Below are 21,393 nucleotides of genomic sequence, written 5' to 3'. Positions count from 1 at the left end.
TCTAAAACACACACACACACACACACACACACACACATACACGGATAACTCCACCAGCTAGCTTGTGTTCCTCGGCGTCGTGTGTATTCCTCAGCGTGATCCGAGTGAGGTGGACGTTTCCTCACCCTGCAGCTGGTTCTCTGTAGCCGCGAGCTGTGCGTTGTGCTGCTGTGCCTCCTGCAGGGCGGCGCTCAGGCTCGACTGCAGCGCCGCCGCTTTCTGACGCTGTGCGGTCAGCTCCAACTGCAGCTCCGACACCCGCGCTGTCGAGCTGGCTAGCTCATCCGTCAACCTCGCCTGCAAAAACAAACACACACTTGTTACACTTTACCAGCAGCACACCAGCGCAGAAAAAACAGACATCATGATGAGAATGAGACTAAACTAAGGACTCGGTGATGGACGGCTGTACTCGCAAACAGAACTCGCAGCTGATGGACAAAAACAAACAAACAAACAAACAAAAAAAAATGGATTCGAAAACAAGCAAAAATAAGAGGGATGAGAAGGAAGGCGGCAGGGACGAGGACGCTCACCTGGCTCCTGCACACGTCCTGTGGCAGTGCATGCTGGGAAAAGAAAGTAGTCACTACTACCACCAAAAAGTGTCCCTCAGCCAATCAGATCAGATTAACCGAATAAGTTGCATTTCAGTTTCCAGGGTTCAAGTTTTGAACAGTGAAACATTTTAGTGTGTAGAGAAAGAGAGAGAGAGTTAAAGAGTTTTTTTGACCCTCTTTCAATCTGCAAACTCGACTCCACTTTACGTCTCCTTCTTTAATCATAGAATCTCTTCCTCTATGCTTCTGGTCATATTATAACTCCTGTTGTTTCCGTTCAAGGCTCCCGTCTCTCCAGTCAGCCTCCAGTCCGGGTGTGAACGTGTCACATCAGTTCATGTGAGCAAGAATGGACGGCACACTTTGTGATTTGCTCGAAAGAAGAGCAGCGTGCAGTCATTCGTGTTTTTCGCGGCCTGAGGGTGGACCTGGTGCCGAAACAACTCACGGATGAGCGTAAACAAAATTTAAAATTTCCATCCCTTAAGGAAGGTGAAAATTTCTTGAAGAGAATCGTTACCGGTGACGAGACACGGATTCATCAGTACGAAAAAACATCCTCAATCTCCGACCGAGAAGTTGTTCAAAAGTCAAAACCATCAGCTGGAAAATTCATCAACGCTTACAGTTTTTTGGGGGGGATTCTCGAGGGCCAGAAGTATCGGAACATTACTAGGAAAAAATGTTCAACAACCAACAGTGCTCGTTACAGTGAGACGCTTATTAAAGAGACTTGGGATTAAACACAGAGGACTGATATCTAAGGGGAACTCTTGTCTTTTGTATGGTACAATGGATATTAGTTTTACGTTAATTTAGGTGTCCTAGTTAGTTTCTTATGTAGCACCTTAGTGCTGGAGGAACATCGTTTCGTTTCACTATGTACCAAACTGACACTCTGCAAAAACTTTATAGTCCTGATCTCACTCTATCAGACTTCCACCTGTTCGGTCTCCTGAAAGCAGCTCTACAAGGACGGAGATTCACTTCTAATGAAGGAGTTCAAGAAGGTCCATTCGTGGCTCGCAGCTCAGTCTAAAATATTTTTTAATGAGGGAATACGAGAGCTTGTCGACAGATGGACGAAGTTAATTGAAAAGCCGGAGGGATTATGTAAAAAAAAAAAAAGTTTTTTTTCTTTTCTTTTTTAAAAGTTAATTCTAATAAATACTACAGCCAGAGCAAGGATCATTTTTGTCTTTAGTCATGTGATTGAGTTCGCATTCTTTTCGGAAATATTCATATTTAGATTTTTATATTAAAAACTCCTGATTTTCTTTTTTTTTTTGGATGCGTCACCTTTTACAAATTCGTATTAACTAAATAAGCATCTAATTTAATCATTAATGTTTTGTTTAAAAGTTCAGCCATGATTAACGATTCTGGATTTATTCTGATTCAAAATATAAGCCGAGTTCATTTCTAAAGTGTCTCGGTCTGCAGTGCAGTCGTGTTCGCACCTTATCCTGTTCTGCCTGGAGGATCCGGGCTTGGTTCTGCTCACTTGTGTTTTTCAGAGAATCGTTCCGCTGCTCCATCAGTATATTACTCTGCTCCATGCACCTACACACAGGAGAAAAAACAAAAAAAAAAAAAAAAAACAGGACAACACAATGATGAGACGATAACTTGAGATACCAAGTCAAAATTAACCTGCCATATAGAAATAATAAGATCCTTCTTCAAAATAATGATCATATTAGTTCAAAGGAATTACAAGTAAACATTAAGGTAAAACAAGGCACGGTTCAACCTCTGGTTCTGGTTGATGAGTTCTCCGATCTTGCGGTTCTGCTCTTCAATGCGCGAGCTCTTCTCAAACACTTCTTTCTTCAGGCACTCGTTTTCCTGAAAAGAAATAAAAAACACACACACACAGCTCAGAATTCCTCTCACTGTTGGACTTTGTTGACGGAGGAGCGATGCGACAGGACGATCGCTACCTGGATGATACGCTGGATGGTGTTCATGATCATGGTGGTATCCATGGAGACGTTGGACAGGCCCAGAGGGAGCCCCCCGCCCTGCCTGTGCAGCTCCTCCACCTGACAGGACGAGACGAGGCGTCATTTTATATACAAACTCTCTGTAAATAACTCCAACACAAAGTTTAACACTTTTGAATTATTACTTTAAATAATTAGATTATTTCCAAAATTGAGAATCGCGTCTCTCTGCGTTTAGTTTTTTTTTTAATCACGTAGCACATCATCACAGGGGTGTGTTTGTTAACACAAGCGTCTCTAACCTTGGCAGCTAACTGGTCCACTTTATCGCCCACTTTGCTGACGGCCAATCGGATCTCGGTGTTGTGTTGCCGGGCCTCCGTCATCAGAAAGGAAGTGACATCACCGCTTCCTGGAGAGCAAAGAAACAGTCAATGCCACAAGTTGATGTATTAACGACAAAAAATTATCACAACATGACTTAAAAAAACATGAACTAGAGTGTGTGCTGTTGATTATGTGTGTATGTGATGTGTGTTACCTTGGTAAGGGACGGTCTGTGAGGGGTAAATCTGTCCCACCGGTTGTAGGTGAGAGGAAGCCGTAGTGGCCTGAGAGTAAGAGTACGGCTTAGGAGGGGGAAAGAAAAAGAAAATGAAAAAACCCACCACAAATATGCATTAATTCATTCATTCAGTCTCCAGTGTCAGTACTTCAGAGGAAACGCTGTAAGGTAAAGTTTTTCAACAATACATCAAACCATCACACCATTCACACACACGCACACACACACACACACACACACACACACTGGAGGTTGTGTATAATACAATACACTGCTCACCTGGAAGCCATGACCTGCCACAGACATCATGGGCTGGGGACTAGCCGTTGCCATGGAAACAGGCATCAAAGATGTTGCTGTAGAAGTGAGAGGATGTGATGTCACAGGGTTTAACGGAGCCACAGCTGCTCGACTGAATCAATCGTTTGGGAAAGAGGACAATGCAGAAGTGTGTACGTGTGTGTGTGTGTGAGAGAAGTGTGTGCTCACCCTGGAGTGAGGCAGAAGGACCAGGTGTGAGATGTACTGGCTGAGGAGACGGTACAGGAGGACGCTCTTTCAATCGGGACGCACTCGGGTCCTACGATTCGCACACATACACACAAGAGACGCATTAGGGCTTAGATCACAGCTCATGGGACTTGTACCCCTTTTCCAGCAAGGCGATTCCGGAGCTGGTTCGGGGCCAGTGCCCAATTTCGAACCAGACAGCCAAAGCTCCATGGCGGCACCAACACTTTTCTGGGCTAAAATAAATTGAGCTTAGTCTGCAATGTGGCGGCTTTAATGTATTCTGTATAACCAAGAGAACTGGTCATGAAGACACGTTGAAGGCTACCAAAGTTGCTCTTGGGCCTGCCACTAGCATTTAAAATAAAAACTAAAACACTTATTCCAGATTTAAAGAACATTATTAATTGCAAAAATTGCTAACATTGCCACTAGGATCGCAGCTAGCATTGCTGGGAAAGTCAAGACGTACGTGACTCTCTAGGTCATAAAAGAAAAAAAAAACAAGTTCTTAGGAGGTTTGCTATTAAAGCGTCTCTAACCTGGCACTAGTACCTGGTTCACTTTGCTGAAAACTGGGCATTAGTGTTCTGGGAAAAATTAAATAGTATAAATAACCATTCATACCTCCAGTTCAGAGTCGCTGGACTCGGCTTGTGAGGGTGAGGATGCCGGACCTGCGAGGAAGGGCAGCATGGGCTGACCCATCTTGGCCATGCGCGAGATGAGCTTGGCTTTGGTGGCATCTGGATTCTGAAAAAAAAAAAAAAAAAAAAAAAAGTGTCAATGACGTGGTAATAAAACACATCTAATAAATCATCTGTTTAAAATCCAGCACTCTGTAAAGAGCAGGTTTGAAATGAATCACTGACAGAATTTACAAATTTATTATTTTGAAATATATCCAGATTTCAAACTGAGGGAAAAAGATTCAAATTTATTGAAATACCTTGAAATTAAAATTAGCTTTTTTTGAGAGATTTTTAAAGATTTAGATTGTAAAAGAATTCACATCCTCAGATGGTAGAAATGTTCACAAAGTCAAATTAGGAATCGATTTATAAAAAGTTTAGACTGATGAAGGATTTGAAACTAGTGAAAACTGAATTTATTCAGAGGTACATGACGGGAAAGTAATAATTTAAAGGAATGGTTTAAAGATTTCCGTAACATCACACAAAGGTTCAGATTTTAAAAAGATTTAGAAAGACAAATTGTGAAGGCGCTCAAAAGCTCATGGTGATTTCTCTTTTATTTTGTAATTTATTCTGATAAACCATTTTATTTAATCAGGACATTTTTGATCTCAGTCAGGTTACTCCATTTTAAATTTTTTTATTCTGATCTAGCCATCAGTCTCTGGTGAAGAAGACTACTCACTGCTAGTTGCTCACTCAGCGAGTTGGACTTGGCTCTTAGTGGTGGTTCACTGAAAAAAAAAAAAAAAAAAAAAAGAGCATAAAAATCATACGAAGGACCAGAATTTGTTTTTTAAATGAGGACCCTAACCCCTGAGCTGCTCGTACCCTGCTCTACTGGCTGCTGAAGTGAGATCTGGCCCCAGACTCTCCACGCTGGGGGCAGGAGAGGGGACCGCAGTGTCCCTGGAGCTCACGGAGGTCCTTTCAGAGCCGGTGTCCTTAGCAAATTTCACCTACACAATCCCACACATTCATGCAACATTATCAAAATAATAATAATTTTAAAAAAACAACAACAAAACAACGCATCCACTAAAAGGTAGTTCTCCTTTCTCACCCGACGAATCTCCGCCTCGAACACCAAAGTGCTGTCAGGAGGGACTCGGCCCGGGACACCCTGCGAACCGTAGGCCAGAGCCGGGGGAATCACGAGGAGACGGCGTCCTCCTTTACGCATGTTCAGCATGCCCTCCTCCCAGCCCTGACACAGACATCCAAAGTGAGAGAAAGAAAGAGAGAGAGACAGAGAGAAAGTTAAGTTTTATTATTATATATATTTTTCATTTTATTTTAAATAATCTCACCACCTTAATTATATAAACACTGGAGCTCAACATCATGCTCACCTTAATGACTTTTCCAGAACCGAGCTTAATCCTCAGAAGCTTGTCCTTATTTACATTAGAGTCAAACATCTAGACACACACAATGTAATGTCAGAAAAAATCTACAATGAATAAAATTTTAAAAAGAGAGAGAAACATGAACGCTCATGTGTGAGGTCACAAAACAGGCTTAGATTGGACTTTGGACAAATCATGTTGAATACCAATGATTCCCAACTACTGGGACAAACAACAAATAATAAAGGCTTTGGACGTCACTCTACTTTGCACAAAATTATTGTCTCGTGTGCGAGATCCAAGTCTGCAGACGGAGCAAAACTAATCCGGCGTTTGTTCAGAAGCAAATATTTTGGTCTTGAACTGATTTGTTCATAATCGGGCCGTTCGTGAAATGACGTTTCACTGTACATGTTTGCGTATACGTATGTGGTTAAAATGTTGCAGTTCCTCCATAATCCTACAGGTGGTGCTCTCCAAACTATTCACACTTTAATAATGTTAGGGAATAAATAAATCAAAGTTATCATGGTAGCCGTCGTACCTGTGGGTTATAGAACTTAATAGAACTTGCTGATTTTGTGAGTAAGTCAAAAATTATCCTCAGTCAGGCTTTAGAATTTGTTTCAAAAAAATTTTTTTAAGAAACGACAAATACATAATTTTTCTCCTCGCTTTTTAATACACTTCATCCATCTGTCCACAAGCTTTCATATTCCTTCATTAAAAATATGTTTTATGCTGAGCTGCAAGTCACCGTAGTTCTGCTTTTAGGGGACCGAACAGGTGAAAAGGTGAGAAGTGAGGACTAACACTTGAGTGAACCTATTCACACACTTACTTCTTCAGGACAAAAAACTAAATTCTGTATATGGTGTTGTCTGCAAGTCTTTGATAAATAACCAAGTACACCCTCAGACCACCAAAGAAAAACAAAAAAAACTTTTCAAAACAATATATATAAATGTTTTATTGTTTTACTGTTTTCTTTGCTTATTTTATACAATGAGGTTGGACTTTTATTGTTGTATCTTGTTTTATTTAAATGTAATTTTATCATTTTTGTCTGGTTTTATAATCTGCAGCTATTTTAGGATTGTACAGCACTTTGTTCAACTAAAATAAATTTGACTGTTCCAGCAGAACCTTGAATTGTGAGTAACTTGGTTTGCAAGCATTTTGCTAGACGAGCAAAATCTTTTAATCAGTTTTAACTTGTTAAATGAGCGAGGTCTTGATATATAAGTATATATCTACTATATACGAGTAGTAGTGCTCATGCCCTTCGTCTGCCGAGCGTCATGTGATTACAACTAAGCCAACGGTTCTTAGGTTAATTTAGTTAATCCATTATTTTAACTGGAAAATTCGCTTTAATATACAACTTTGCGGCTTTGCGAAAGCAAGGTTTAACTGTATATACGAATCACAAGCTGGTGCCTCCATTTTTGCTCGTTTACAAATAAACCGATGTAACGCGTTTACAAATTAAGACAGTAGCCTTGAATGGAAAGCGCTGACAAGACAGAAGTTTTAATATAACTGGATCATTTTTGACTCACCTTCATATGGTCCTATGCTATAACTGACATAAAACTAATTACTATTTTTTTTTGTTGTTGTTGTTGTTATAATTAGCAGAATAAACTAAAAAAAGCTAGTCACAGCGAATCAGTAAGACGTGCAATCAGGACGCAACAACAGCGTTCCCACCTGGCCGATGGTGCGGTTCTGCAGCAACCATCCGGTGTAGGCGACCTCCAGAGAGTCTCCGTTCTCTACACCCTGACCCTCCCCGGGAACCAGGTCCTGAGTCACCGGCACCTCCAGAGGAGAAGCGCAGTTCGCTTTAGCCAGACACACCTGAAATAATACACACAGGATGCTCGACTTAAATCTGTCACCATCACCTGCTTTACTCCCAGCCTTACAGGAACGTTTTAATAAACAAACGTTAGGGGGCGGAGCGTAGGAAACGGAGCATCCCATAATAATATGGTCTGCTACAATCGGACTGTGCTGATCAAGCGAGTACTAAACCAGATCGCGCTCTAGCGTTACCTCTTTGCAGAAATCTGTGGCTACTTTCTCCGACTCGAACATAAGAGACCAGTTCTGCCTCTGGTCATCATAAAAAGTGCAGTAATTGCTGGGCTGGACCTGAGAGACAGAAAGCACAAGACGGAATGAGAAGACGGGGACACTGTGGAGAGATTCAGGACTATATCCCAGAAGATGGAGAGGTGACCCACAGTGAAGTAGAAGCCCGAGTGGATCCTGGCTGCTGTCACTGGTTTCTGTTGGCTGGCATACAGCAGGAGCTTATACTGGAAAAGGAACAGAGAGAGAAGAGCGTCCAGTACAATCTTATTCTGTCTGAAAAACAGTTACAATTTACAACTTACACACACTAATCTGAGCAGGAAAAAAATCCTTGTCAATTTTCTTAGATTGGTGTATATCATAAAAAATGGGTCATCCATCTCGATTAGCAAGTGTTTGTGTTTTTGTGCAGTACGTAGTGTAGCATATGCGATAAGCTGCAAAACTGTTGATCACTGCAACTGCAGACATTTAGGCATGTTTATGTTTACTTATTAGAATTTACCAGATTAAACATTTAGTAGTAAATGTTTTTTTAGGTTAGTAGATTTAGTAGGTTTTGCATCATATTTCCTCATAGCCGCCACAGTGCACTGTTTTCCACACTGTATTTTATCAGCACAGGGAGGCAAGAAAATGCGGCATTCTTGTCAATATATATATATATATATTCGGTTTGTTGAAACTATTCTGCTTACGTAACTAATATTGCTGGGATTGTGTGATGCTAGAACTGTTTTAAAATCTGCTGTCTTATCCAGTCACCCTCTACACCACTTAGTCCGATTCAGGGTCAGAGTGATATCAGGAGAAGACGAGATGCCCGTCACTCTCCTGCCAGCTAGCGGACATTGCATCAAACCCCTGCTATAAACCTTGCGGGTATGGTGGGCTGAGCCCGTCCAGGTTTTATAGGGGGAAACCAGGCGCTCACCGGTGAACTCCACCCCCAGGTCTGGGTCCAGGGGCAGGTCCCGGTTTTCTTGTTTCATGCAGGTTAACGCATATTCCTTCACATTTATCCATAGCAGTCTTATGGATTTACTTTGGGAGGCCTTACCAGTAAAATGTATCCCCAAACAATATACACCTGAGGATCACTAGATCACACAATCTCTTCTGCCATGACAAGGCCTGATCCAAAGAAGGTTGGCGACTTATAAATTATTAATCAACTTTTGACTGTTAATCTTGTTCAACTATCTAACATACTGTACAGGCACGCCCAAAGTCATGGATTTTAATCGTCTTATTAATCTGTTAAATAATTCTAAGATTGTTGAGACTTAAACACTTTCTATGGACTAAATGAAAGTATAAAGCGATGTCTACACCCACCTCTTTGTCGGGGTGGTTTCCTAACACCGCAGCTCCCAGCTTGCCTTGCTTCATATACTGTCCATTAACACTGCAAAAATACACATACACATCAGGATTTTTACAGACAGTCTGTACACACTCTTGTTTTTCTGATTTATGAAACTGTTGTATGATTTAAAATGAAAAAGACGGTGTCTGCAAGAGTCATGTTTAAAGGTTTGATTTTCAAATAATTTGTAGACATTTAGTTTGCATCTATAATAAATTTAAAAAAAATGGCTTTTTGTCCTTTTTTCCCATGTGACCTCATATAAAAAAGCCCCTCCCCTAGGCTTGTTGCTCAGCTCTGCTGTCATTTAGAGGGGCGTGGCCCAGAAGTAGCTCATTTGCATAAACACTGAAAGTTTTAAGTTAATTATCTGAGGTGTACTTATTATGCGGAGCTTTAAGCACTGTTTTAATGTATTGAAGACATACAGTCAAATATGGGAGGCGTTAAAGCAGCATGGGAGTTAAAGCAGGCTCGTTAAACAAACACAATAAAAACTCTCCAACCTTCAAAAGTTCCTCTGAAATTCTTCATTAACTTAAATACAGATAATGACGATGATAAAGGGGAACTGCAACACTCACTATCTGTAAGCGTGAACGGCGGTGGCGAAGAGCACAGCTGGCGACCCGGGAGGAGGCGCGGCTTTCTGAGCAGGTGGGCCTGGAAAACATTTTACAACAATTCATAACTAAATGGTATTAAAATGACATCAGACATCAGGACATGTTCAGCACTGACAGCGTCGCCTACTATACCAGTGATGAGTCGTCTCTTTAAATCAAACATCCAACATGGCGTTATCGAAATAACAACACTCAACCGTTTGGGATTCGTAAGAGTCGAGTCTCATTGGAGAACCAAATGACTCAGTGATTCACCAGAAAGAGCCACAAACACAGTGAAACCAACCACTGGACCTTTAACTCTAAGACTTCCCTCTGTCTGTGGCTAATCAGAATATCACATGATAACTCAGTGTGAGTTTACTGAAGCAGCAGCACAAACATATGATAAGAGGAAACGGGAGGAAAAACTAAAATCTATACCCTTCTATCTCTCATATCAGATTATTATTATTTGTTTTTGTAAATAGACTAAACATTGACCTTTTTCACTGCCGCTCTGGTTCCTTGTTTCATAGCCTCATTTTGTCATTTGGTCACTTAGATGACTGAGGTTGTATTTGCCTAAATGCGTACAGTACCTGTCAAAGGTTTGGACACAATTTCCAATTTATTTTCCACAAAACTATGAAATAACACCTATGGAATTATGTAATATTTTAAGGACACTAAGTTCAGCCTTTCTGGAACAGTTCTTGCCCAGTACAGTATTGTCACAAATGCAAAATTTGCAAAACCCATCAAGTTCCATGATGAAACTATCTCTCATGAAGACCTTCAGAGGAAGGCAAGATCAAAACGTTCATTTAGAGTCACCGGCCTTAGAAATCACCAATTAACACCAAACATGGATTTACAGGGCAGAAGTAGCAGATACATCTCAATATCAACTGCTCAAAGGAGATTATTTTGTATTTTCAGTGCATTGCTGTACAGTTTAGAAAGAAATAAAAATCAAAAATGACCATGGAATTAGAAAGGGTGTCCAAACTTTTGACTGGTTGCGTATGCGACAAATATGCTGTAGAGAAAAGAGAAAAGTCCTACACTTATTTCTTAGCTCTACAATCAGCATCATGTTAATTTGCAGAATTAAAGTGACTTGATGTCAGAAGTGAATGCACCACTATTTTGTGATCAGCAATGAAACACACTCCCTGTTTAAAGAGAGCAAAACAATATTTTAATATATATTAACGTGGAGTATAATTTCACATCGCCATAGGAAAGGCCCAGCAGCGCTTCTTCTACCTGAGAAACCAAGAAGAGCCAACCTTTCTCAGCAGCTTTTTACTGTTGTGTGATAGCGAGTGTGCTGACATATGGACTTTTTGGCACATCACCTCTACCAGTGACTGGTCCATACGCTCCAGAACCACCCACAGACTTTTTCCCACGGCTCTGAAGCTGTTGACTGAGCCCCCCCCCCCTCCTTTTTTTTCCAGCTGTTATGGTAACTGCACTGCTGCACTATATTACATGCCTGGAAAATGATGCTCTAATGATATCTTATTGTTATATTTACAGTATTTATAACAAAGAAAATAAGTTCTATTGAAACCACCATCGTTCAGGTCCTCAGAGCCTCCACCCGAGCACCAACCTGAGCTCTTACGAGGCTGTTTAGGGGCCGTGTACTGGAACGACTCGTTGGCCTGGCTGCCTGTCTGGTCCAAGCCGAACAGGGAAGCTAATTTGGCCCTGTAATGACAGAGAGAGAGAGAGAGAGAGAGAGAGAGAGAGACACATCCTTGAAATTTGGATCATCATCAAACAATCACTGCCATAAGAAATTTCATAAAAGTGAACCGTTTCAGAGTTTCAAGTTTCACAACAACCGAGTTCCTCTTTCTTGCGTTCACTACAGCAGTGACAAACAGTACAATTGTTTATTAGATACTTTTATTTTTCTCTCTCTGCGTTACCGAGACAAAACATACAGCGTGGTGTTTTACAGAGACATCGCAAAGCGTAAACGTGTGAGCGTGTACAGGAGTGCTGAACATACTGTAGACAAATAATTAAAGTTAATGCCGTAACTCAATAATGCCGTAGTTGGTGTTAGGAGGCGTAGTAGTTAGTACAGTGGCCTCGCACCGCCGGGATCGGGGTTCGATTCCCCCTGCCCTGGAATCCCCTGTACTTGGTGGGTTTCCTTAGGGGTTCTCCGGTTCCCTCCCACAGTCCAAAGACATTAAACAGCAGGTTATACTGATGGACGTTCCCAAATTGCCCATAATGTGTGAGCGATTTTGTGAGTGTGTAAAGCGAGCCCTGTGTGGGATTGGCACCGTGTCCAGGTTCCCGAGGATAAACAGTATAGAGAATGACTGCATGTGTGTGAGAGAGAGGGGGGGGGGCGGGGTGCTAATTACAGAAATGACAAATTCAGAAATATAAAAAATAATAAACGCCCCCTGACCAATCGGAAAAAAGAAACTGATATTTCCCTTCCTGTACCTCCTCACTGAGCTCCATCTACCATAGGGAGACTATTAATCTAGGGATGAAGTGAATTAGGACGCAGCCTGTAAACAGTATTAGAGAAAAAGAAAGGAAAAAAAAAAAAAACCTCAAAGGCATTTCACAAGTGATGGTGGGAATCCTGAGGTCACGTGACCGGTCATGTGCTGCTACATTGAGACTCGGCACAGAAATGAAAGCAGATGAAGGAAAAGGCTGAAGAAAACCAGAACGTATATAAAATGTACAATATATATATATTTTTTAAATAAAACCTGACATAAACCGGAAATAAAGAACAGGAAGTGACTTTTATTTTAAATAATTTTTCCCTGCTGACTCTCGCGCACAGCTAGTCTGCATTAAGAACTTACTAGCAAAACATAGAATATGAAAAATAAAAAAAAATTAATAAATAAGAAACTTAAAAATATCTAGACCTATATAGATTAGTCAGCTTTGTTTTGTTTTTATGTTAATTTATTTGGTAGTCTCACTCACCCTCCTGTAGGAGACATAAAGTCTCCGTCTTCATCATCAGCAGCGAACATGGTTATCTCTCAGAGCTGCAAATAACCTCGGAATAACCCTAAAATGCACATTTAATCAGAAACACACTGATATAAACCGGTTTAATAACGCACACGGGATAAAGGAACATCCGAGCCCTAAACTTCGCTCCAACTTCCGGCTTGAGCTGATCAGCTGACCTTCCACCTGATGCCGAGGTTCTCGTGCGCCTATATTCCTGGTTTTACTGTAAAAAAAACACACACAAGCACAATGAGTTGCTCACGCGCGCGCCACAATACAGGGCATAAAATGGTCAAATTGTACAATTTTCAGTACTTTCACAGCAATAAAATGTTCGTTTTATACTCTTTTCTGTTCTCAATATGGACTCCGCTTACTATTGGCTGCCCATAAGAAGTTTTTTTTTTTTTTACCATGGTATCCAGTGTTCTATGGTAAACTATAGTAGAGTATACACCATAATATGGCATAGTATTACCGTAAACTATGGTACATACACACCACAGATATATACATAATAGTATTACCATTAACTTTACATAATACATAATACACAGTACACACCATAATATACCACAGTATTACTGCTATTACTCTTACAGTAAGTACTATTACTCACAGTACTTCAGGCATGACATACTGTATGTTACTAACCATAGCACTTTATAAAGTACCAATCCAGGTATTATGGCAATACAGTGGGTACTGTGGTGATACAACGATGTGTCCCACAGTAGGGATAAGTGGCATAAAGGGTCTATCCACATGCCACCCGGCACACCGTGTGAAAAATACTTCCCACCCTGGAGATATATCCGTAGTTTTTGTGGCAGCTACTTAAAGGGGTTGCCAGCTCGACATCCGATTGTATCTGAGCACTTGGGGGTGAATGACCTTGCTCAAAGTTCCAACAGTGGCAGCCAGACTGCATCAGGGCTCGAACCAAGGACCTCCTGATCAGTTACCCCTGTGTACCACAATATCAGGGTACTTACTGGGTACTACAGTGGCTTTTAAAGTTTAACAGGTATCTAATATGGTATGTTTGTACATACTGTACCATATTAGATACGTTAGAACATATTACTTGTATGGTATTGCAGTGGCATATGGTCCAGCCATGTTATATTCAATAATATGTATCATTCTGTGTACAATAATATGCACCGTTATCTTCAAACGTACCATGTACAATGTACTCATGTACCATGAGTTTTAACATACACTATGGCATTTCATAAATGTTAAAACCATAAAATATTACCATTATAGTACATGTAGAAGATATTTTTATGGTATCTTGGTATCTTGGTATATTGTCATAGAACCATGGACCATACTATAGTACATGTACGGTTATAGCAAAGTTTGTACCGTGGTAGAGTCATAGTACCATAGTGTAGTACATGTACTATATCTCAAGTACATCTCTTAAGTACAATTATACCATATATCATGGTACAGGTAGTATCGGACAACCAGGGAAATTATACCATGCTAAGTATTTGTTTTGGGTATATTACATGTCACATTTGGACATAAATATCTCCTAAGCAATGCCAACAGTGTTGTGATAACTGAAAATGGCACTAAGAACCTAAATATTTTACGTGCTGATTGTAGCAACAGGATGCTGCTTAATTAGGTAATAAGGTGGGATGAGCTAAACAATTAAGAGTAAACAGTAATATCAGATAATATATTCTCTGTTTTTTTTTTAAACATTTGCTTACATTCTGCATGTGCATTCATCAACATTTCTAACACCACTAGGGAGCAGTATGAGTCTTTTTTTCTTTCCTCCTGTTGCCATGGTGACTCGTGTTGGCTGTGTTCCAATAATAAGGGCTTGTCATCTCTTCCCTGAGACTTGATTTAAAATAGTTGTTCTCACCTTTCAGAAACCTAAAGGTCCAAGTTTGAGAGGTCAGTGTTGGTCAGGCCAGAGTTCAGGTTTACCTTCACAATTTGGTAACCCTCTTTCTGAAATACGCCCCCACCCCCAAAGTCAGGCAGGTAGTTCCCTTTCATTTAAAGTGTTGCTTCAAACTGTGATTTAAATTAATTTAATTTTCTTTATTTAGCTCGTTTTGTTTCTGTTATTTGTCAGTCAATTCAGCGTGTGAGTTTGTGTGCATCGGGATTACAATTACAAGCTTGATGTTGCTAAGCAACCAAAGTTGATCCAAACAACTAGTTCTCTTAAGGAGTATAAATGATTTATCCTGTTCATGTTCTGCGGTGCTCGTCCAGTCTGTTATGTGTTAAGGTAAGAACAGCTGCAATGCATTCATTTCCATTTATTGATCTATTTATTATTATTATTATTATTATTATTATTATTATTATTGATGTAATCAGTGGACACTTTAATGATGTCAGTGCTGTGATAAACTGGAAACCTTTATGTAAGCATTATTTATAGCATTAGAATTAGGGTAGTAATAAGTAGAAAAAGTAGTGGAATAGAATTTATTTTGTACATAAGTTATGACATATATGTATTATGCATATGAATAAAGAATAAAGCACTCAGTGATCTGTAGATATAGGAAAATAATCAAGGATGTACAGTAAAAGTGTATTGAAGCATAGACACTGTTACCATTAATTGTTTTTCAAATAAAGCACATTCTGATGTTTTATTCCTCTTATTCTAAATTTTCTATTTATCAAAGGACAAGTCATATTATTTTATCTCTATATGACTTTTCTGAAGCTTCCACCAAACTGCTATATAGCATAAAGAAGGTATGTGCTTGCTTTAATCCAACTAAGCAGTAAAGCGTCCTTGCTGCATTTTAGTGAAGGTGAAGGTCATGTCCAAGCTTGTGTCTATGCTGAAGTCTGGTCAGCATGAGGAGTCTCGGAGGTGATGAGCGCCTGGATGAGGTTCACTGTTTATGGGCTCTGTGTCCACATCCGTGCTGCTGGGAGGCCGAGCGACGCATCTCTGAAGGCGTTTACCGCCGTGCAATCAGAGCGACGACGAAACACAGCCCTAACACTGAAGGTAAAGTGTACACACACTCACTTACTCACAAAGCTTTTTCTAGTCTAGTTTAAACTCTAAAAATTAAAGACACAGCCAGTTATTTTTATATTTCTAAGATTATAATACTGCTGCAGGTCCAAAACTAATGTAGAAAACCCTGATTTTTATTATTGACATACAATCTAGCACACTGCTTTTCATTTCAAGTCATTTCAGTGCTTTTCATATTCTGTCCGTATATTTCAGGGCCAGAAATAAACTCCGCCCACAACTGAAGCTAACTAAATAAATAAACGCTCCTCAGTTTTGCATTAATTAAAGGGCAATTCACGAGGGAGGGGGGGGGGGGCACAGAGGATGGTGTTCATTTTGGACAGAGGGGATTTTCATGTGTATATTTTCTCCATCAAAATTTGCTTCTCATTCTAAGAAACTTACCTGAACTGTAAAATGTGTAATGTCAAAATGAACAAAATATTAGCTAAATATTATGAATATTAACAAAAAAAATTATGTCTCCAATCTAATATTTATACAATATGTTCCCATCCATCCAGGAACTTCTATAGTCCAACTAGGGGCCGTGAAGGTCAGTGGTGATTACCAATGTATTTATTCCCTTTTTTTTTTTTACAATCGTGGAAGTACTACAGGCATTTTGGGAACAGCAGTTAGTCTAACCTGCATGTCTTTAGACTGTGGGAAGAAACCTGAGTACCCGGAGGAAACCCACCAAGCACTGGTGGGAATCGAACCCAGACCACAGAGGTGCATGCGACAGTGCTAACTAATAAGCTACCATGCCACCATACAATATGTTTATTGTACAGCTAAACGCTTTATAGAGTAGCAGCAAAGCCCCCCCTAGTGGCCCATGAAGTTACTGCAAGAGCCATTTGTAAATTAATCTTAAAAAGTATTTATTAATAGTCATTGACAATATGAGAAAGCCATGGCATTTAAATAATGTCTCATTCTCAATGTAATTTTATCATGTGTTGATCAAAGTTATGTTAAATGTTACCTTTGGGTTTGCCTACATTATACGATATGTTCTTCCCTCCCATGTAAAACATCTGGATCAGCTGCTTACGGATTTCCAGTAGCATCTCATGTCCATTCCTATTTTATTTTTTTTTTTTTTAAAACATGCTTGTTTTGAGCTTGACATTAATGTGTTGTGAATGCTAAGCTCAAAATCTAATCACGATGCTCGGTCTTTATTATAAGCCCTTGCTGTAGCTGCTCAAGGAACAGTTTGGACTGTTGAGGTAACGATCACGACGTGTCTCATTTGGATCTTTGAAACACTTGTACTGTATGTTCTTTTGTCTGCAGAAAGCTTACCATCTCTGGCTGTGGTGGATGTTTCTGAGTGGGCAGGAACGAGGACTGCAAGTTCATACAAAACAGACCCGAGCACAATTCCCTCCCGGAGCGTTCGTCCATGGAAAGAGACCACTCCGAGGTTTAAAATGTGAGAGATTTAATATTAGTTGATATTCACTATTAGCGCATTACAAGAACATAGTGAGGAATTAATACTGAAATCTTATTGATTATTGATTGAGTACAGTGTGTTATTAATGTGATCATTGCAACTGGTGCTATTAGTTTATTAGTAATAAACCAGATTTTTGTAATAAATCAGATCTCTTTGTTTTTACAGGCTTAAAGTATTAGTATTTAAATTCAGTGGTATATTTGACGCTGGATTTTGATTGTGCAGAACAACAGAACACAATTATGAGAGTAAAATCTCCCTTTATTTCTCTGTATGATCCCCTGATACACTAATGCACTTATCCCAATGTTTCACTAGTGCTTGGACACCATCCAGATGCAAAGTTTTTTTAGTACACCAGAGCCATGATCCGAACGTCTGCTTTATGTATATATAGTATATACATACACTGTGTATAGTGTATATAGTATTATATTGTGGCTGTTTTCCCTGCAGTTCAGATCCACCACGGATCACCTCACAAGCTGCCAAATCCCACACCGGAGAAAGTGGCAACAGAAACAAAGATGTAAGTATAGGTCAAAGGTCAAACTGTACAGGTAGCAAGGCACTGCAACAGATCTTTTGACATATTTGTGTGTGTTATTCCGAAAGGTTAACGCCTTTCACATCAGCCCTCTGATTGACATGCCATGGGGATCAGACTCTTTAGTTCTGTGGGTCTCGAATCCTCATTACATCCCTCAGCGCCGCAAGAGGTGAGCAAGCAAGCACGCGGCACTACAGCATAACAATCAGATGACGTCAGTGTTACGATGAACGTTACATTCTTCTGTTGTTTTATCATCAGCTCCAAATCTCAACGCTGCTCGGTGAACGAGTTGGTCTGTCTCCCGACTGCTCAGACAGAGAACACCCCTAAAGCGGTGAGTAAATGGCATCTCTCGAAGAAGTGACATTTACATTTACATTTACATTTAGGCATTTGGCAGACGCTCTTATCCAGAGCGACTTACATTTTTTTTTTTTTTTTTTTTTTTTTTTTTTTTTTATCTCATTACACATCTGAGCAGTTGAGGGTTAAGGGCCTTGCTCAAGGGCCCAACAGTGGCAACTTGGTGGTTGTGGGGTTTGAACCTGAGATCTTCCGAACCGTAGTCCAATGCCTTAACCACTGAGCTACCCCTGGCCCCTAGTGACAGCATTGTCACGGCATCCCGACCCCTGGCCCCTAGTGACAGCATTGTCACGGCATCCCGAGTGACACGTGTGGTTCCTCGCAATCAGATCCGTAAAGGAACGACGAAGACGGTGCGGTTCCAGCTCACATGTTCACCCCTGACTGTATGCCCCAGCCAGAAGGTGGAGCCAGTCGCTCCTGGTGGGCTGGAGGCGGGTACAGGAGGCGCATCAGCAGCAGTGGACGAGCCTGAAGTCCTGAGACAAACGAGTGCGATCCTGGTGAAGAACAGACCCGTCGTTTATCACAGCGTCCGAGAGAAGAGGGTCAGGAGGGCGAGCCAGGACCAGGCAGCATCACTTTACAAACTGGACAGCAAGGTAAAGGGACAGACATAAAATTGGTCTCTGTCTCTGGTCTCCTTCAGGTCATGATTATTTTCCTATAACAGCATGATCTGGAGTCATTTATTCTCAAACAGTGCTTGTGATGGACATTTTGTCCATCTGTGTTACTCCCTAATCTGTGCAGACAGGAGTGGAGGACGTGGACTGGGGCAGTCTGAGGGGACAGACGTACCTCTGGAAAAGACGCAATGTCCCTCCTGAGCTCCTCGGTCCACCAGGAGGTGCCAGAGGAGCTCAGGAGTCAGTCAGCTTGCCTCCTGTTTCTAAAGTGAGCTCAGATCGAACGCTTCACAGCTCACAGTGCACAGGTGAGGGAACCGTATCACTGTTATTGACTGTATCTGGAACGGGAACTTTTTAAACATATTAAATATATGTGTGTTTATCAGTTACAATGAAGGAGGCGTGGCCTGTGTGTTTATCAGTTTCAGTCAAGGAGGCGTGGCCTGTGTGTTTATCAGTTTCAGTCAAGGAGGCGTGGCCTGTGTGTATATCAGTTACAATGAAGGAGGCGTGGCCTGTGTGTTTATTAGCTACAATAAAGGAGGCGTGGCCTGTGTGTATATCAGTTACAATGAAGGAGGCGTGGCCTGTGTGTTTATCAGTTACAATGAAGGAGGCGTGGCCTGTGTGTTTACCAGTCACAATTAAGAAGGCGTGGCCTGTATGTTTATTAGTTACAATGAAGGAGGCGTGGCCTGTGTGTTTATCAGTTTCAGTCAAGGAGGCGTGGCCTGTGTGTATATCAGTTACAGTGAACGAGGCGTGGCCTGTGTGTATATCAGTTACAATGAAGGAGGCGTGGCCTGTGTGTTTATCAGTTTCAGTCAAGGAGGCGTGGCCTGTGTGTTTATCAGTTTCAGTCAAGGAGGCGTGGCCTGTGTGTTTATCAGTTACAGTGAAGGAGGCGTGGCCTGTGTGTTTATCAGTTACAATGAAGGAGGCGTGGCCTGTGTGTTTATCAGTTACAATGAAGGAGGCGTGGCCTGTGTGTTTATCAGTTACAATGAAGGAGGCGTGGCCTGTGTGTTTACCAGTCACAATTAAGAAGGCGTGGCCTGTATGTTTATTAGTTACAATGAAGGAGGCGTGGCCTGTGTGTTTATCAGTTTCAGTCAAGGAGGCGTGGCCTGTGTGTATATCAGTTACAATGAAGGAGGCGTGGCCTGTGTGTATATCAGTTACAAAGAAGGAGGCGTGGCCTGTGTGTTTATCAGTTACAATGAAGGAGGCGTGGCCTATGTGTTTATCAGTTTCAGCGAAGGAGGCGTGGCCTGTGTGTTTATCAGTTTCATTGAAGGAGGTGTGGCCTGTGTGTCTATCAGTTACAGTGAAGGAGGCGTGGCCTGTGTGTCTATCAGTTTCAGCGAAGGAGGCGTGGCCTGTGTGTTTATCAGTTTCATTGAAGGAGGTGTGGCCTGTGTGTTTATCAGTTACAATGAAGGAGGCGTGGCCTGTGTGTATATCAGTTACAATGAAGGAGGCGTGGCCCATTTTTTTATCAACTGAAATGAAGGAGGTGTGGCCTGTCTGTCGGTTAAGGTGTGTGTGTGTGTGTGTGTGTTTGTATACATGCTTGCATGTGTGTGTGTGTGTGTGTGTGTGTGTATGCCCAGCTCCTGCAGCACAGATGTGTGTGAAGAGGCCATTGCGTTCCTGCCGGTACACTTATCCCCAGCTCTCGCACCGCAGAGGAACCGACTCAGAACTAGACATGACCATCTGTAGCAGTTCTGCTGTAACCAAACACAGAGTAAGACACACACACACACACACACACACACACAAACCCAAAACACAATAAAACAGCTTTTAAACATAACATTATAGGGAACTAATAAGAAAGCACTACAGTATATCTGTGTTAAGGATAAAGTCAATATATATTCTGTTTTTTCTCTCACACACACACACACACACACAAACAATCACAATAAACACGCCGTGTAATAGGAGTGTGTGTGAGAGTGTGTGAGGGGGTGTGTACCCGCAGTATAACCTTAAAAACGTCTTTTTATTGTGCACACGTGTATCTAACAGCTTTTTCCTAAGATTTCCCTGAGAGCAGAGCCGAGATGAGCTTTGTGTAAGGATGGAGCGATGGACGATCATTTAGCCTTCGCGTGCGAATGTGTGCATCTCTATAAGATTGGTATGTGTGTGTGTGCGTGTGTGTGTATGCAGATGTTGGACACACATGAGAGCTGTGAGAGAGGCGAGGGCAGTAAAGGCGTCGTCGTTCCAGTCAACTCCGGGTTTTACGAGCAGCGCTCCACCCACGAGCTCTATGGTGAGACACATGGAGGGGTCAAAGGGCACGAGACGGATACCTGGAGTCGCTCACATTCTGGCCTTCATACTGGTCATGGACAATCGAACAAAACTGAGAACTCTTTAGAACTCTTTAGAAGAGCCGGCAAGTAATGTCCATCACGTTTTACCTACACTGACTCCTGACTAATCCGTGTGTGTGTGTGTGTGTGTGTCTGAGTGTGAGTGTGTGTGTGTTGGGGTGATTAAACACTCACACGGGGACCAAAGTGCTGGCGAGAAAGTGACGTTTGTTAGCGAGTAAACACAGAGAGATTTATGACATAACGAATTTAATATTCCTGTGTTGCAGTTA

The 21,393-nt window shown here is 41.3% G+C and overlaps 2 protein-coding genes across 4 annotated transcripts in view; one reads left to right on the top strand and one right to left on the bottom strand.

Annotated features, from left to right (window-relative positions):
* The window catches only part of fkbp15b (FKBP prolyl isomerase family member 15b), an 18,615-nt gene extending 5,733 nt beyond the window's left edge, over positions 1 to 12,882 (bottom strand). For 2 of the 3 annotated variants that reach the window (XM_053503492.1, XM_053503490.1), the window contains exons 1-21: positions 12,688 to 12,882; positions 11,288 to 11,424; positions 9,682 to 9,760; positions 9,067 to 9,136; positions 7,878 to 7,952; positions 7,687 to 7,785; positions 7,339 to 7,488; positions 5,629 to 5,697; positions 5,340 to 5,483; positions 5,108 to 5,235; positions 4,962 to 5,010; positions 4,209 to 4,334; positions 3,561 to 3,651; positions 3,351 to 3,427; positions 3,048 to 3,135; positions 2,809 to 2,918; positions 2,504 to 2,605; positions 2,314 to 2,408; positions 2,021 to 2,123; positions 126 to 297; position 1 (exon numbers count right to left, since the gene is read on the bottom strand). The exon at position 1 is cut by the window's left edge and continues 136 nt beyond it. In XM_053503492.1, the coding sequence (XP_053359467.1) occupies position 1; positions 126 to 297; positions 2,021 to 2,123; positions 2,314 to 2,408; positions 2,504 to 2,605; positions 2,809 to 2,918; positions 3,048 to 3,135; positions 3,351 to 3,427; positions 3,561 to 3,651; positions 4,209 to 4,334; positions 4,962 to 5,010; positions 5,108 to 5,235; positions 5,340 to 5,483; positions 5,629 to 5,697; positions 7,339 to 7,488; positions 7,687 to 7,785; positions 7,878 to 7,952; positions 9,067 to 9,136; positions 9,682 to 9,760; positions 11,288 to 11,424; positions 12,688 to 12,737 (2,015 nt within the window). In that variant the 5' untranslated portion in view covers positions 12,738 to 12,882. The remainder of the gene's footprint in view (positions 2 to 125; positions 298 to 2,020; positions 2,124 to 2,313; positions 2,409 to 2,503; positions 2,606 to 2,808; positions 2,919 to 3,047; positions 3,136 to 3,350; positions 3,428 to 3,560; positions 3,652 to 4,208; positions 4,335 to 4,961; positions 5,011 to 5,107; positions 5,236 to 5,339; positions 5,484 to 5,628; positions 5,698 to 7,338; positions 7,489 to 7,686; positions 7,786 to 7,877; positions 7,953 to 9,066; positions 9,137 to 9,681; positions 9,761 to 11,287; positions 11,425 to 12,687) is intronic. The other variant, XM_053503491.1, reaches the window with a different exon arrangement.
* A 4,702-nt stretch (positions 12,883 to 17,584) lies between these two features.
* On the top strand, positions 17,585 to 21,191 carry LOC128530623 (uncharacterized). The gene is made up of 8 exons (XM_053504671.1): positions 17,585 to 17,595; positions 17,676 to 17,748; positions 17,835 to 17,938; positions 18,031 to 18,106; positions 18,468 to 18,740; positions 18,892 to 19,075; positions 20,384 to 20,520; positions 20,952 to 21,191. The coding sequence occupies exons 1-8, from the start codon at positions 17,585 to 17,587 to the stop codon at positions 21,189 to 21,191; spliced, it is 1,098 nt and encodes a 365-aa protein (XP_053360646.1).
* Positions 21,192 to 21,393: the final 202 nt, after the last annotated feature.

The sequence above is a fragment of the Clarias gariepinus genome, chromosome 9, assembly GCF_024256425.1.
Source record: "Clarias gariepinus isolate MV-2021 ecotype Netherlands chromosome 9, CGAR_prim_01v2, whole genome shotgun sequence".
NCBI lineage: Eukaryota > Metazoa > Chordata > Actinopteri > Siluriformes > Clariidae > Clarias > Clarias gariepinus.
This window is presented reverse-complemented; position numbering and strand designations above follow the sequence as displayed.

Excerpts from the sequence above, each read along its gene's own strand:
- LOC128530623 (XM_053504671.1), top strand. Across the intron at positions 17,939-18,030 it reads ATCCCTCAGCGCCGCAAGAG|CTCCAAATCTCAACGCTGCT; the intron begins GTGAGCAAGCAA and ends TTTTATCATCAG. Across the intron at positions 20,521-20,951 it reads CTGCTGTAACCAAACACAGA|ATGTTGGACACACATGAGAG; the intron begins GTAAGACACACA and ends GTGTGTATGCAG.